The 16,505-nt window shown below is 37.8% G+C and overlaps 1 protein-coding gene across 21 annotated transcripts in view; it reads right to left on the bottom strand.

Moving 5' to 3' along the window:
• The window catches only part of SYNE1 (spectrin repeat containing nuclear envelope protein 1), a 482,603-nt gene that overhangs the window by 360,571 nt on the left and 105,527 nt on the right, over positions 1–16,505 (bottom strand). For all 21 annotated transcript variants that reach the window (XR_006717653.1, XM_045500062.1, XM_045500061.1 and 18 more), the window contains one exon: positions 8,226–8,309. Coding sequence is in view for 20 of the 21 variants with exons in the window: in XM_045500062.1 (XP_045356018.1) it covers positions 8,226–8,309 (84 nt within the window). In the remaining variant the exon portion in view is untranslated. The remainder of the gene's footprint in view (positions 1–8,225; positions 8,310–16,505) is intronic.

Genomic DNA, 16,505 nt, shown 5'->3' on the forward strand with positions numbered 1-16,505 from the left:
ACAGAACTCGCCAGGTACACGGCGTGGGGAGGTGAACCAGCCTACACCACAGATCAACACGAAACCGTCTTGCACACCTAGGAAACTGATTAGAGGAGTAACACAACAATCTGCACAACGTGAACCACAGATCTCAGCAGGTACACAGTGCGGGGGGTAGAACCAGGGGAGATGAACCTGCCGCAAGGACAGAGAGGTGTTTTTGCTTGCGAAGAGAGGATGAAGACGGGGGAGAGTACGGGAAAGCATTCCCCTCCCCCCAGAAAGCAGCTGGAGAGAAAAAGAGTACACAAGGGACTGAACAAAAAGGGGAAAAAGGAGAAAGGAAAACATTTAAATTCCATTAAGACTCTATAAACAGGGGGAGCACAGAGTATGAAACTCCACAGCTCAACACCTGACAGTGTTTTGGTGGGAAGGGCGAATCTCCAGGAGCAGAGAGAGAGGTACAAGGGGTCCGTGGGCCACACAGGGAGATGCAGTTCCCCTGCTGGGAGGACATTTGGTAGAGGATATGTGGCCACTCCACAGGCAAAGGTCCCAGTGAACCCTGGGGAACAACCACATTCGCTGGTGTTGGAACAAGGATGTTAAGGGGGGAGCCTGGCACTAGTTGTGTGTTGTATTTTCCATAATCCCTAAAACGCTGCCAGTATGTGATCATGTGAACTTTTTCTGGGGCAGGCTGAAACCCAGACTCAGTCTCTGGACATCGGCAGCAGCATAGTTCTGCGAATGTTCCAGGGGGTGGGCGGGCACACAGCCATCGCTCAGTGAGACCCTCCCTAGAGGGTCAGAACAGGTCAAAGTTGTAGTCCCGTAGAAGTGAGGGGTTGGGAAACACAGCCACATCTGAGATAAAACTCAGGAGGGAGGTGTGCCTGGCAGCCTGACACCTTGGTCACAGAGAGTATAAAAGAGGGGAGTGGACAGAAGCCAGAGACAAAGGAGGGGGGCTTGATCACCAGTAAGGGAGAGCACAGAGTTCTGATACTAAAAACTAGCTAGCCAGGTGAAGCCATTTTCACTCCTACCACGCATGGGCATACACGCCTACATGTGCCACAACAATCCACCCCAGTAAGCTAAGCAGCGCTATCCAGTGGAGAACGGAGCCATTACACTAAGCCCCGCCCAACTGGGCCAACTTCGCTCTTCAGGAACAAAAGTCTCTCCACCTGCTTAGTTTATGGACTATAAAGTGCTTCATAGTTTGACTTCTAGGGGAAACCAATGTAATTTTAATTGTATTTCAGTCTGTTCACTGGTCCATCTATTCAATTTTTTTCTTTTCTTTTCTTATTCTTTTTAAAAAATTTTTTTTAACGTTTATTTATTTTTGAGATGGAGAGAGACAGAGCATGAACAGGGGAGGGGCAGAGAGAGAGGGAGACACAGAATCTGAAACAGGCTCCAGGCTCTGAGCTGTCAGCACAGAGCCCGATGTGGGGCTCGAACTCACAAACTGTGAGATCATGACCTGAGCCGAAGTCGGACGCTTAACCGACCAAGCCACCCAGGCACCCCTCTTTTCTTATTCTTAAATACAGAAAGAGAAAAAATTATTTTTATTTTCCATTTTTATTAAAAATATTTTTCCTTAATTTTTTCTACTATTTCTTTACTTTGTTGTAAATTTTTCAAATTCTCTTTTACTTCCGTCATTTCATTTTGTTCTATCTTATTGTATTCGTTTTTTTCAAATTTTCAAGAATTTTCTTCTTTCTTTCTTTTCTTTTTTTCTCCTTTTTTTTCTTTCCTTATCTTTCCCAATTTCCTATAATATATCAAGCTCCTTTCAACAAGACCAAAACACACCAAGGATCTAGCATCCTTTATTTGGTTTTTTGTGTTGTTTTTAATTTTTTTAATTTTATTTTCTTAACTCATTAATTTCTTCCTTCAAAATGATAAAAATGAAGGAATTCACCTTAAAATAAAGAACAAGAAGAAATAACAGCCAGAAACTTAATCAACACAGATATAAGCAACATGTCTGAACCAGAATTTAGAATCACAAAAATAAGAAAACTATCTGGGGTTGAAAATAGAATAGAATCTCTTTCTGCAGAGAAAAGGATGTTAAAACTAGTCAGGATGAAATAAAAACTACTATATATGAGCTGCAATCTCAAATGGTTGCCACTCCAGCAATGATGGATGAAGCAGAGCAGCCACTCAACAATATACAGGACAAACTTATGGAGAACAATGAAGCAGAAAAATGGAGGGAAATTGAAGCAAAAGACCACAATTTAAGAATTAGAGAACTCAGTTACTCATTAAAAAGGAAAAATATCAGAATCATAGGGGTCCCAAAAGATGAAGAGACAGAAAAAGGGGTAGAAGGTTTATGTGAGCAAATCATAGGGGGAAACTTCCCTAACCTGGAGAAAGACACAGACATCAAAATCCAGGAAGCACAGAAAATTCCCCTTAGATTCAACAAAAACCGACCATGAACAAGGCATATCATAGTCAAATTCACAAAATACTCAGGCAAGGAGAGAATCATGAAGGCAGCAAGGGAAAAAAGGTCCCTAACCCACAAGGGAAGAGAGATCAGGTTCTCAGCAGACCTATCCACAGAAACTTGGCAGGCCAGAAAAGAGTGGCAGGATATATTCAATGTAGTGAATAAAAAAAAAATATGCAGCCAAGAATTCTTTATCCAGCAATGCTGTCATTCAAAAACAAAAGGAGAGATAAAAAGTTTCCCAAACAAACAAAAATTAAAGGAGTTCATGACCACTAAACCAGCCCTGCTAGATATTTTAAGGGAGACACTCTGAGGGGAGAAAAGACCAAAAAAAAAAAAAAAGACCAAAAGCAACAAAGACTAGAAAGGACCATAGAACACCACCAGAAATTCCAACTCTACAGGAAACATAATGGCAATACATTCATATCATTCAATACTCACTCTAAATGTCATTGGACTAAATCCTCCAATCAAAAGACATAGATAGAGTAACAGAATGGATAAGAAAATAAGATTTATCTATATGCTGTTTACAAGAGACCCACTTTAGACCTAAAGACACTTGTGGATTGAAAGTAAGGGGATGGGGAACCACCTATCATGCTAATGGTCGACAAAAGAAATCCAGACTAACCATACTTATATCAATTTAGACTTGAAAATAAAGACTGTAACAAGAGATGAAGAAAGGCATTATATCATAATTAATGGGTTTATCCACCAAGAAGACCTAAAAATTGTAAACATTTATGCTCCAAATATGAGAGTATCCAAACATATAAGTCAATTAATCACAAACATAAAGAAACTCACTGATTATAATGCCATAATAGTAGGGGACTTCAACACCCCACTTACAACAATGGACAGATCATCTAAACAGAAAATCAACAAGGAAACTATGGCTTTGAATGACACACTGGACCAGATGATCTTAACAGATATATTCAGAATCTTTGATACTAAACCAGTGGAATATACATTCTTCTCCAGTATACATGGAACTTTCTTCAGAATAGATCACATACTGGGACACAAATCAGCCCTCAACAAGTACAAAAAGATCGAGATCATACCGTGCATATTTTCAGACCACAACACTATGAAACTCAAAATCAACCACAAGAAAAAATGTCAAAGATAACATATATTTGGAGACCAAAGACCATACTACTGAAGGATGAATGGGCTAACCAAGAAGTTAAAGAGGAAATTAAAAAGTACATGGAAGCCAATGAAAATGATAACACCACAGCCCAAAACCTCTGGGACACAGCAAAGGCATTCATAAGAGGGAAGTAAATAGCAATCCAGGCCTTCCTAAGGAAGGAAGAAAGGTCTCAGATACACAACCTGAAGTGACACCTTTAAGAGCTGGAAAAAGAACAGCAAATAAAACCCCAAACCAGCAGAAGACAGGAAATAATAAAGACCAGATCAGAAATCAATGCTTTCGAAACCGAAACAAAAAACAAAAAAAACCCCAGTAGAACAGATCAATGAAACCAGGATCTGGTTCTTTGAAAGAATTAACAAAACTGATAAACCCCTAGCCAGTTTGATCAAGAAGAAAAAGGAAAGGACCCGAATAAATAAAATCAAGAGTGAAAGGGGAGAGATCACAACCAACACAGCAGAAATACAAACAATAATAAGAGAATATTATGAGCAATTATACACCAATAAAATGGGCAATCTGGATGAAATGGACAAATTCCTAGAAACATATAAACTACCAAAACTGAAACAGAAAGAAATAGAAAATTTTAACAGACCCATATTAGTAAAGAAATTGATTAGTAATCAAAAATTTCCCAAAAACCAAGAGTCCAGGGCCAGATGGCTTTCCAGGGGAATTCCACCAAACATTTAAAAAAGAGTTAACGCCTATTCTCTTGAAGCTGTTCCAAAAAATAGAAATGGAAGGAAAACTTCCAAATGCTTTCTATGAAGCATTTCTATGAAGCATTACATTGATTCCAAAACCAGACAAAGACCCACTAAAAAGGAGACAGACCAATTTCCCTGATGAACATGGATGAAAAAGTCCTCAACAAGATACTAGTCAACTGAATCCAACAATACATTAAAAAAATTATTCACTATGACCAAGTGAGATTTATGCTTATGATGCAAGGCTGGTTCAATATCCGCAGAATAATCAATGTGATTCATTACATCAATAAAAGAAAGGACAAGAACCATATGATCTCAATAAAGGCAGAGAAAGCATTTGACAAAAAACAGCATCCTTTGTTGATAAAAACCCTCAAGAAAGTAGGGATAGAAGGATCATACCTCGAGATCATAAAAGCCATATATGAAAGACCCACCTCTAATATCATCCCCAATGGGAAAAAAATGACAGCTTTCCCCCTAAGGTCAGGAATAAGACAGGGATGTCCACTCTTGCCACTGTTATTCAACATAGTATTGGAAATCTTAGCCTCAGCAATCAGACAACCCAAAAGAATAAAAGGCATCCAGACACACACAAAAAAAGGCATCCAAATTGGCCAGGAGGAGGTCAAACTTTCACTCTTTGCAGATAACATGATATTCTATATGGAAAACCCAAAAGATTCCACCAAAAAACTTCTAGAACTGATCCATGAATTCAGCAAAGTCACAGGATATAAAATCAATGCACAGAAATTGGTTGCATTCCTATACACTAATAATGAAGCAACAGAAAGAGAAATCAAGGAATCGATCCCATTTACAATTGCACCAAAAACCATAAAATACCTAGGAATAAATCTAACCAAAGAGATGAAAAATCTATACACTGAAAACTTTAAAAAGCTTATAAAAGAAATTGAAGAAGACACAAAAAAATGGAAAAATATTCTATATTCCTGGATAGGAAGAACAAATATTGTTAAAATGTCAATACTTCCTAAAGCAATTTACACATTCAATTAATCCCAAAATAACATGAGCATTCTTCACAGAGCTAAAACAAACAATCTTAAAATTTGAATGGAATCAGAAAAGACCCCGAATAGCCAAAGCAATCTTGAAAAAGAAAACCAAAGCTGAAGGCATCACAATCCTGGACTTCAAGATGTATTACAAAGCTGTAATCATCAAGACAGTATGGTACTGGCACAAAAACAGACACTCAGATCAATGAAACAGAAAAGAGAGCCCAGAAATGGACCCACAAACGTATGGCCAACTAATCTTTGACAAGACAGGAAAGAATATCCAATGGAATAAAGACAATCTCTTCAGCAAATGGTGCTGGGAAAACTGGACAGCGACATGCAGAAGAATGAACCTGGACCACTTTCTTACACCAGACACAAAAATAAACTCAAAATGAATGAAAGACCTAAATGCAAGACAGGAAGCCATCAAAATCCTCGAGGAGAAAGCAGTCAAAAACCTCTTGACCTTGGTCACAGCAGCTTCTTACTCAACACCTCTCAGGAGGTAAGAGAAAGAAAAGCAAAATTGAATTATTGGGACCTCATCAAAATAAAAAGCTGCTGCACAGCGAAGAAAACAATCAGCAAAACTAAGAGGCAACCGATGGAATGGGAGAAGGTATTTGCAAATGACATATCCAATAAAGGGTTAGTATCCAAAACTCTGTAAAGAACTTATCAAACTCAACATCCCAAACCAAATAATCTAGTGAAGAAATGGGCAAAAGACATGAATAGACACTTCTCCAAAGAAGACACCCAGATGGCCAACCAACACATGAAAAAATGCTCAACATCACTCATCATCAGGAAAATAGAAGTCAATATCAAAACCACAGTGAGATACCACCTCACACCTGTCATAATGGCTAACATTAACAACTCAGGCAACAACAGTTGTTGGCGAGGATGCGGAGAAAGAGGATCTCTTTTGCACTGCTGGTGGGGATGCAAACTGGTGCAGCCACTCTGGAAAATGGTATGGAGGTTCCTCCAAAAACTAAAAATAGAGCTACCCTATGACCCAGCAATTGCACTACTAGGTATTTACCCAAGGGATGCAGGTGTGTTGTTTTGAAGGGGAACATGCACCCCAATGTTTTTAGCAGCACTATCGACAATAACCAAAGTATGGAAAGAGCCCAAATGTCCATTGATGGATGAATGGGTAAAGAAGATGTGGTATGTATATACAATGGAGTATTACTCGGCAATCAGAAGAATGAAATCTTGCCATTTGCAACTATGTGGAACTAGAGGGTATTATATTAAGTGAAATTAGTCAGAGAAAGACAAATATCATATGACTTCACTCATATGAGGACTTTAAGATACAAATCAGATGAACATAAGAGAGGGAAACAAAAGTAATATAAAAACAGGGAGGGGGACAAAACATAAGAGACTCTTTTTTTTTTTTTTTAATTTTTTTTTTCAACGTTTATTTATTTTTGGGACAGAGAGAGACAGAGCATGAACGGGGGAGGGGCAGAGAGAGAGGGAGACAGAATCGGAAACAGGCTCCAGGCTCTGAGCCATCAGCCCAGAGCCTGACGCGGGGCTCGAACTCCCAGACTGCGAGATGGTGACCTGGCTGAAGTCGGACGCTTAACCGACTGCGCCACCCAGGCACCCCAGAGACTCTTAAATATAGAGAACAAACAGAGGGTTGCTGGAGGGGTTGTGGGAGGGGGGATGGGCTAAATGGGTAAGGGGCACTAAGGAATCTACTCCTGAGATCATTGTTGCAGTATATGCTAACTAACTTAGATGTAAATTTAAAAAATAAACAAATTATAAAAAAATAAATAAAAAACAAATAAAAATTAAAATAATAACTAATAATAATTACAGCACGGGATTGTACCTATTAAATAAAATAAACTCATGCCAAAGTAAATAACTGAATAAAATAAATAGGGGGCAGGGAGAAAGGACATCCTTTTCTTACAAAACAATTCCAGTTAACACATGTGAAAGGATTGTCTAATCACAATTAGACAAACATCAAAGAAATAATTACTGAAGGCAATCAATGCTAAAATCAGTGAGCAAAGTTTGAGGAGAAGTAGAATATTAGCATAATCTCAATGATCTCCCTATTATTTTTCAGTTACAAAGGAAGAATAGTAACTTTATCATAAAAAACATAGCAAACAGCCTTACCCAAGTGAAGGAGAGTAACATCACCAGCCATAAGACCTATCACAATCCTATATCCACTAACATGATGAACCGAGAAGAGTACAATATCACATCCTTGGAATTCTTGCCAAAAATGTATAACCTCAATCTAATCTTGAGAAAACATCAAACAAATCCAAAATGAGAGACCTTCTACAAAATAACTGACCAGGACTTGTTATTAAGATCATGAAGGACAAGGAAAGACAATGTCATAGAGTGGAAGAGACCAAGAGTCACAGCAGTTATATGCTAAGTGTATCACTGGATCGGATCCTGAATAGAAGTAAGACATCAGTGGGAAAAAAAATTGATGAAATTAGCCAAATGTCTATGCTTTAATTAGTAGTATCATACCAATTTAAAATTCTATTTTTAATAATTGTCCTATATATACATACATGCAGTATGTATAAAAGTTCTTCACAGTAGGGAAAGCTGGCTGAAGTACAGACATGAAATCTCTGAGCCATTTTTTGCCACTTTGTTGTAAATCTAAAATTATGTTACAATAATATTGCATCTCTAGCTGTATAATTTACATGTAATGCTTTTACCGCACAGCCAATGTTGAAAAACATCAGTATGCCCACACCTCTTCTTTAAGTGTTTTGTCTCTCTCTTACCTTCCTTCCTTCAAGGAACTTCAGTGCTGTGCCAATATTAGCCACAGCATGGATTCGCTTCATACGGCGTCCTTGTTCACAAGGCTATAAACAGGAAAGAACAGGAATAAATAAAAATGCACACATTAAAAAAGGTAATTATAAAATCTATGTAAATGGATTAAAAGTATACTTGAAGAATATTCAAGAACAACATTATTCAATTTCTATAGGGTTAATAGATACACAAAGGAGCATTACCCCACAGTGCTTGGAGTGCTTGGAAGTGTAGTTGATACACTTCCCTTTCACATCTCTGTATGCCAAGAGCAGAAATTCACAAGACTCCCATGTTGCCTACTGAGACTATCACTCCTATAAGTTAGGAAACATTTATATGAAAAGTGCTCTTGGTGCCTGTGTGGGAGCAGGAGATATATGGGAAATCTGTACTTTCCTCCAATTTTGTTGTAAACTCAAAACTCCTTAAAAAAAAAGAGCTCTTAAAAAAAAGTGCTCTTGGTCACACACCATTTCCTTTTGCAGTCATACTAACATGAAAGATTATTGAGAGTATTAGTAACATTTCTTGCTTTGAATGACCAAAATACATGGCACGCATGGGCCAAGGTTAAAAAGTAGGATTGCAACAATGAAAATGGTATTCATATGCTAGCATGTCTGGTACAAGGATACTCTAACTTACCTGTGTTTGCACTACCGAAATGCATTATGTGCTTTCTAAGTACCGCAATGTTAATTTTAAAACTCAAAGTAATGTCAACTAAGTAGATATAATTAGCCTTTTACATTTGCAGGAAATAAATGGATAACTGTGGTGAAGTAATTTTTCCATGGTTGCATAGCTGGTAACCTGGTCCCTTCTCTATGACACCAAAACTCTACATAATTTCTCATTAAAACTCAAAACTGCCTATCTTTTTGTCTTTTTTTTTCAATATATGAAATTTATTGTCAAATTGGTTTCCATACAACACCCAGTGCTCATCCCAACAGGTGCCCTCCTCAATACCCATCACCCACCCTCCCCTCCCTCCCACCCCCCATCAACCCTCAGTTTGTTCTCAGTTTTTAAGAGTCTCTTATGCTTTGGCTCTCTCCCACTCTAACCTCTTTTTTTTTTTTTCCTTCCCCTCCCCCATGGGTTTCTGTTAAGTTTCTCAGGATCCACATAAGAGTGAAAACATATGGTATCTGTCTTTCTCTGTATGGCTTATTTCACTCAGCATCACACTCTCCAGTTCCATCCACGTTGCTACAAAGGGCCATATTTCGTTCTTTCTCATTGCCATGTAGTACTCCATTGTGTATATAAACCACAATTTCTTTATCCATTCATCAGTTGGTGGACATTTAGGCTCTTTCCATAATTTGGCTATTGTTGAGAGTGCTGCTGTAAACATTGGGGTACAAGTGCCCCTATGCATCAGTACTCCTGTATCCCTTGGGTAAATTCCTAGCAGTGCTATTCCTGGGTCATAGGGTAGGTCTATTTTTAATTTTCTGAGGAACCTCCATACTGTTTTCCAGAATGGCTGCACCAATTTGCATTCCTACCAACAGTGCAAGAGGGTTCCCATTTCTCCACATCCTCTCCAGCATCTATAGTCTCCTGATTTGTTCATTTTGGCCACTCTGACTGGCGTGAGGTGATATCTGAGTGTGGTTTTGATTTGTATTTCCCTGATGAGGAGCGACGTTGAGCATCTTTTCATGTGCCTGTTGGCCATCCGGATGTCTTCTTTAGAGAAGTGTCTATTCATGTTTTCTGCCCATTTCTTCACTGGGTTATTTGTTTTTCGGGTGTGGAGTTTGGTGAGCTCTTTATAGATTTTGGATACTAGCCCTTTGTCCGATATGTCATTTGCAAATATCTTTTCCCATTCCGTTGGTTGCCTTTTAGTTTTGTTGGTTGTTTCCTTTGCTGTGCAGAAGCTTTTTATCTTCATAAGGTCCCAGTAATTCACTTTTGCTTTTAATTCCCTTGCCTTTGGGGATGTGTCGAGTAAGAGATTGCTACCGCTGAGGTCAGAGAGGTCTTTTCCTGCTTTCTCCTCTAAGGTTTTGATGGTTTCCTGTCTCACATTCAGGTCCTTTATCCATTTTGAGTTTATTTTTGTGAATGGTGTGAGAAAGTGGTCTAGTTTCAACCTTCTGCATGTTGCTGTCCAGTTCTCCCAGCACCATTTGTTAAAGAGACTGTCTTTTTTCCATTGGATGTTCTTTCCTGCTTTGTCAAAGACTAGTTGACCATACATTTGTGGGTCTAGTTCTGAGGTTTCTATTCTATTCCATTGGTCTATGTGTCTATTTTTGTGCCAATACCATGCTGTCTTGATGATGACAGCTTTGTAGTAGAGGCTAAAGTTTGGGGTTGTGATGCCTCCTGCTTTGGTCTTCCTCTTCAAAATTACTTTGGCTATTCGGGGCCTTTTGTGGTTCCATATGAATTTTAGGATTGCTAAACTGCCTATCTTTTAAATTCCAATTAATAGTGTATCAGGTAATGGTTTAAAAAAAAACAATTTTTAATGTTTATTTATTTTTGACAGAGAGAGAGAGAGAGAGACAGAGCATGAGTGGGGAAGAGGCAGAGAGAGAGAGAGAGAGAGACAGAATCTAAAGCAGGCTCCAGGCTCTGAGCTATCAGCACAGAGCCCGACACGGGGCTCGAACTCACAGACCACGAGATCATGACCTGAGCCTAAGTCGGACACGCAACCGACTGAGCCACCCAGGCGCCCCGGTAATGGTTTTTATGATATGATTTTAAACAAATATTTAAATAGAAAATGTAATTTTTTTTTACTTTTTATTTGTCCTTTATTTGGGAACCCTTGTCATGCATAATGGTCTCATATTTGGTCCATGCATGGCCCACTTGGTCATTTAATGAGTTATCTTCTGTAATGCAAAAAGCACCTATTAGCCTACCAACTAAGACAAAGCCAGGGCCTGGAGATGAAGTATGAAAGCCATTCCCCTAATATGACCACCACCACCGTCCATTCTATCCTCCTGCCTTCCTATACCGAAGACAACTATCATAAAATCCAGTTCAACGTTTTCCTTCTTATATAGATTCATCTCCTTTACATGCATTCATGAAAAGAATATCTATTTTAGTTTTTAACTTTATATAAAGGGATCATCGTATTAATCTTTTGAGGCTCACTTTCCCACATAATATTATATTGCTAAGACTCATCCATGTTGTTGCTGTCACTGTATTTTATTCACTTTGACAGCTCTTGGCCATCTTTTCTGCACTCCTTTTGATGTGAATCTTGGTTATTTCCAGATTATTTCTATTGTGACCTGTGCTGATAGATCATTTTTGTACACCCTATCTTTGGTACAAGTATAAAGAGTTTTTCTTGGTTGTAAACCTAAGAGTGAAATTGCTGGGTCAGAGGGAATGTGACTTTGAACTTCTGAAGTAATACCAAACTTTTCCAAAGCGTTTGTGCTTCTTTCCATTCTTGTCAACAATAAGAATAATCCTATGGGTGCATATCTTGTCTAACACTTCATTTTGACAGATATTGAAAAAAAGTTCTTTCAGTTAAATGTATGTAACATGGTCTTTCACTGTGGTCTTCATTTGCATCTCCTGACCAACAATGATAGAACTTCTCTTCCTCTGTTCTTTGACAATATTTCTTTTGTAAAATGCCCTTTCACATCTCTCACTCAGGTTTCCCTGTAGTTTGTACTGTTTCTATTTTGAAGATGTACTTTATATATTCTTGTCATAATCTTTTCTTAATCTTTTTACTACATGTATTGTGAATATATTCTACCCATTTTTAACTTCTTTTGTCACTTTCTTTAAAGGTTTTTATTTTAAAACATTTTTAATTTTAATATCATCAAATGCAGCAATGCCTTGGTCTGTTTCTGGACTCTATTGCATTTGTCAGTATGTCCATCCTTGTATCAATACCACACTATCTGAAGTTATATAACTTTACTCTAAGACTTGATATCTGGTGGAGCAAACACCACGTGTCTACTTTTATTGTTGGATGTCCCCTAGCAAAATGAGCAAGATATAAATATCTATTGTATTGTCCCTCTCCAGTTGGCATCTATTTTTATACAATTTAATCTGCCCTAATATCGTGATCATAGTAGGCCTCAAACTCATAAAAGGCACTGGCCATATCTCATTCATCTTTGTTTTCCTTAGAGGGTAGAAGGTAGTGTCTTATCCATAATAGAACTCCAGAAATGTTAGCTGGATGGATATTCAGTGGATAATGCCAAGCCCAGTTGCAGACTTGAGTTCTATTCTAAATATATGATCTATGGCTAATAAAGTCACCTGGTGAACATTCAGGGCTCTTTGATGCTCCAGATTTCCTAAGAGTGCCCACTGTACACTTTTTTTTTTTTTACAGATCTATTTTCTTTTTAAATACTTTACTTAAGCATAATAACATATGACACTATATTAGCTTCAGGTATACAGATTAATGATTCAGTATTTGTATACTTTGCAAAATGACCAGCACAATAAGTCTAGTTACCATACATTGAATTTTTTTATGATGACAACTTCCAAGATCTACTCTCTTAGCAACTTTTAAATATATAATAAAATATTAGCAACTATAGTCACCATGCTGTACAGTACACCTCCATGACTTATTTATTCTATAAATAGAAGTTTGTACCTCTTGATCCCCTTCACCCATTTGGCCAACTCCAACTCCCCTCCCTTCTGGCAACTGCCAATCCGTTCTTCGCATCTCTGAGTTTTGTTTTGTTATTTGTTTTATTTTTAGAATCTACAAATAAATAAAACCATAGAATCTTTGTCTTCTTCTGTCTTATCTCATTTAGTATAATATCCGTAACGTCTATCCATGTCATTGCAAATGACAAGAGTTCGTTTTTCATGGCTGCATAGTATTCCATATATCTCACATCTTCTTTATCCATTCATCCACTGATAGACACTCAAGTAATTTCCATATGTTGGCTATTGTAAATCATGCTGCAATGAGCATGGGGTTGCGTATGTTTTGACTTAGTGTTTTGTTTTCTATTATTGTGCACTTTTAAGTGAATTATTAGGCTTCTCCTGAATGCAAAGTATTAAGGAGTTTAAAAAAAGAGAGTTAACAAAATGGATAAGAAATAAGTTTCTCGGCAGTCCTTAAACTCTTCATGTTGCTTCTATTATTTCCAATTTTTCAACGGCAATTCCTCACATTCTTAAAAAAAATCCTAAGTGTGAAATTAAATTTAGTGTTCCTATATTTATGTGTGATTACAGATACATAGCCACTGATACATTTAAAGAGAAAATGTTCCACAAATAATCAAAGAATGTAGAGAAATCTAAGAACAGTAATTCAAAAGTTAAAGATACTCTAAGTCCTTAAATAAAATCATAGTTTTCTCAAGAGAGTCATAATAGGTTATTCAAGGAGACTAGATACTGCGATTCCACCCTCACCCTGAGATGCAGACAAGGCAGGGATACTAAGCCATTTGGCCACATTTCCCTGATGATCATGGTCAGAGTCAGAGTCCCAGGCTATGTGAACTCTGATGTTAAGCACAGTGTTGTTAATAGAGTTCTACCTATGAGATATTTTAGGATTTCTGAATAGTGTTAGAACTCTTGATGGAAATGCTCTTACCCACATTCTCCCTTTGAAAGCTCTACAAGAATTCCTGGGATATTCATTCCTTTTTAATTCATGCTTTTCATTTTAATGTGGTCCTGAATTATAATGTATACATATACAAAATTTAAATAACCATTTCCAAGGATTATTTATAATCTAAGAGCAATTTCATTTTACATAATTCAGAATCTTGGAGGGCTCACTACAAGTAAATAATAAAGGTTAAACTGGAAACTACCTTGTATGTCTCAGTTCTTCTCTGCTAAGTGAGAAAGCTGAGATTCTTTTTGAAATCTTTTCTAGCTTCAAGGTCTTATAATTTATGTCTGAATGAGTAGGGTACTTAAACAGAAATAGGACTCTTATGTCAAAATATATACTTTTTTCTAGAGTCATTTAGCTTGGCAATTAAATGCCCATCAAGCTTTCTGTACCCTGTTGGCCAAGTATACTGGCAAAATTATATTGACACAGAATGATATACCTCCTGAATACCCAACTGAATTGGAATGAAGATTCCTTTAACCTTTTAGTAAACAGCTTAATTCAGGAGGAAATAAAAAGATGCCCAATTATATCTGGCAATCAAGGGAGTATATATCTCAAGTCAATGATTTGACTTGACATCTGAATGCTAATCTAGTTTATTTAGCTCATGCATATTTCAAATTGGCTTTTCATATATGTTTTGTTTGATTTCCCCCAAAGTAGAACCTGAGACAGGACTTGGATGCATGTAGTTTACTGTGGAGGTGATCCCAGGTAGCAAGAGTGAGGGGGGTGCATGGAGTGTGAGACAGGGAAGAAGCAAAATGCTATTGAGGGTTTCCACTGTGAGCAACTGGGCCTCAATCCTACTGGGGACTCAAGCACTCCATGAGACATGTGTAAATATGTCACAGAATTGTCTGCCTTCCCAATGCCAGACTGCAGCATTTATTCATGGACACCCGTCTCCATTGGTTGAAGGACCTTCGGGACCATTAACTCTTCTACACTTCAAGGCTGCTTTAAGCAACTTGTGCTTTTGATCAAAGCTATGAGGGTGGAAACCTGGAGGCAAGCTACCAGTGTTTGAGGCAAGATGCTACTAGAGGGTGTAGGCAATGTCCCCCACTGTGTGAAGTCATTTGAAGCTGGAGGTGAGCTGAGACAGCACAAGGGCACCAAAAGCATTCGCAACCATATGAATCAAGTTAGAGAGATGATTTACACAAAATTATTATCAGTTTGTAGTTTTTCAACAAACAACCCTATTTTGAGGATTCCACACAAAATTAACTGGAAAGGCAAATACACGTTTAAAAACTCACTTAACCAAGTTTCATGGCTGTGTAGCTGTTGTCAAGAAGCAATAGACAAAGAACAAGTAAGTGCTCCCAATTTAGGACACTGTGTTCTAGCACGTCATACAACATTTTGAAGGTAATTTCCTGAGTATCTTTTCGTAATTATGATAGACATCATTTATAAGTAGTTTATCTTTGCACACACTACTTACCTCTCTACTACTCTCAAATAACAAAACGTAAGCCAGAAAAAAAAAAATGCAGATCTTTCTCGACTAACAATGGGGTTATATCCCGATAAACTCATTATAAGTTGGAAAAACTGCAAATCAAAATTGCATTTAATACACCTACACTACTGAACATCACAGCTTGGCCTAGCTCACCTTAAACGTGCTCAGATCACTGACATTAGCCTGCAGTTGGGGAAAATTCTCTAACTCAAAGCCAATCTTATAATGGAGTGTTTAATATTTCATGTAATTTATTCAGTACTGTACTGAAAGTGAAAAATAGAATGGCTATGTGGGTATAGAATGGTTGTTAAGTGTACCAGTTCTTTCCCCTCATGACCGCATGGCTCACTGGGAGTGGCGCCTCCTTGCCCCTGCCCAGCATCACAAGAGGATCATCCTATGCATTGTTAGCGCAGGAAAAGATCCAAATTCAAAATTCCAAGTATGGTTTTTAGTGAATGCATATTACTTTCACAACATTGTAAAGTCAAAAAGTCATTAAGTCAAACCACTGTAAGTTGGGGACTGTCTATACTTTATTATTAAGTAACATAGAAAAGTATATTCTGTAGCTCACTATCAATGTGTTTTTCACTTTGCTGGTTCCACTGCACAAAAAAAAAAAGCAAATGATTCTGAAGGTGCCGTTCCTGTGACAAATGACTGATGATGGAGGCTGTCCACAAGTGTATGAAAAATGTCATGCTGATCTCAAACTTAATTTTCAACAAACAAGTATATAAATAATACACAGTTATGGATCAACATTCCTTTCCAAACGGAAAGCAAACTCTGTAAGTGAGGTCAATGTTAATCTGCAAGTAATTTTCCTGGATAGATACTGCATAAGACGCAGTAGTTAAGCATGATAGATAACTGATGAAGTTCTTTACTCTTCCTTCTAAGGTTGCTACTACTACATATAGAGTTTTAAATCCACTAAATGTGTGTGGGAACTAGAAAGGAAAGGTGTTCCCTGCTCCCGGAAGTGACTGATATATTTGGGGGTTGTGGAACACTAACACACTAGTATTCCCAGTGTGTTACCCACTTTTATAGGACATCACCTTTTACACTCCCAACCCCACAACCTCCGAATCCCAAAAGGGAACA

Source organism: Leopardus geoffroyi, chromosome B2, assembly GCF_018350155.1.
Source record: "Leopardus geoffroyi isolate Oge1 chromosome B2, O.geoffroyi_Oge1_pat1.0, whole genome shotgun sequence".
NCBI classification, from domain to species: domain Eukaryota; kingdom Metazoa; phylum Chordata; class Mammalia; order Carnivora; family Felidae; genus Leopardus; species Leopardus geoffroyi.